At 50.8% G+C, this 250-nt stretch overlaps 1 protein-coding gene across 1 annotated transcript in view; it reads right to left on the reverse strand.

The window, feature by feature from the left end:
* Positions 1–250, reverse strand: part of lama1 (laminin, alpha 1) — an 84,490-nt gene that overhangs the window by 39,707 nt on the left and 44,533 nt on the right. The window contains exon 10 of the mRNA XM_016243186.1: positions 58–198. Coding sequence (XP_016098672.1) covers positions 58–198 — 141 coding nt within the window. The remainder of the gene's footprint in view (positions 1–57; positions 199–250) is intronic.

The following is a 250-nucleotide window of genomic DNA, read 5'->3' on the forward strand; positions in this document are numbered from 1 at the left end:
TGTCTGTGTGTGTGTGTGTGTGTGTGTGTGTGTGAGCGTGTGTGTGTTTACACGTACCGAGCTGGTGAACCAGGTGGAGCTCTCACACACATCTGAGACTCCGAAACAGAAGCACTCTGTGCAGCCCTCAGGATTACTGTCCTGTAGGTTATAGAAGCCCTGCTTACACAGATCACAGTTAGATCCCATCACATTCACCTGCGGAGAGAGAGAGAGAGAGAGAGAGAGACACAACTCTGCACAGCATCAC

The sequence above is a fragment of the Sinocyclocheilus grahami genome, unplaced genomic scaffold (genome assembly GCF_001515645.1).
Source record: "Sinocyclocheilus grahami isolate Dianchi unplaced genomic scaffold, SAMN03320097.WGS_v1.1 scaffold683.1, whole genome shotgun sequence".
Taxonomy (NCBI): Eukaryota; Metazoa; Chordata; class Actinopteri; order Cypriniformes; family Cyprinidae; genus Sinocyclocheilus; species Sinocyclocheilus grahami.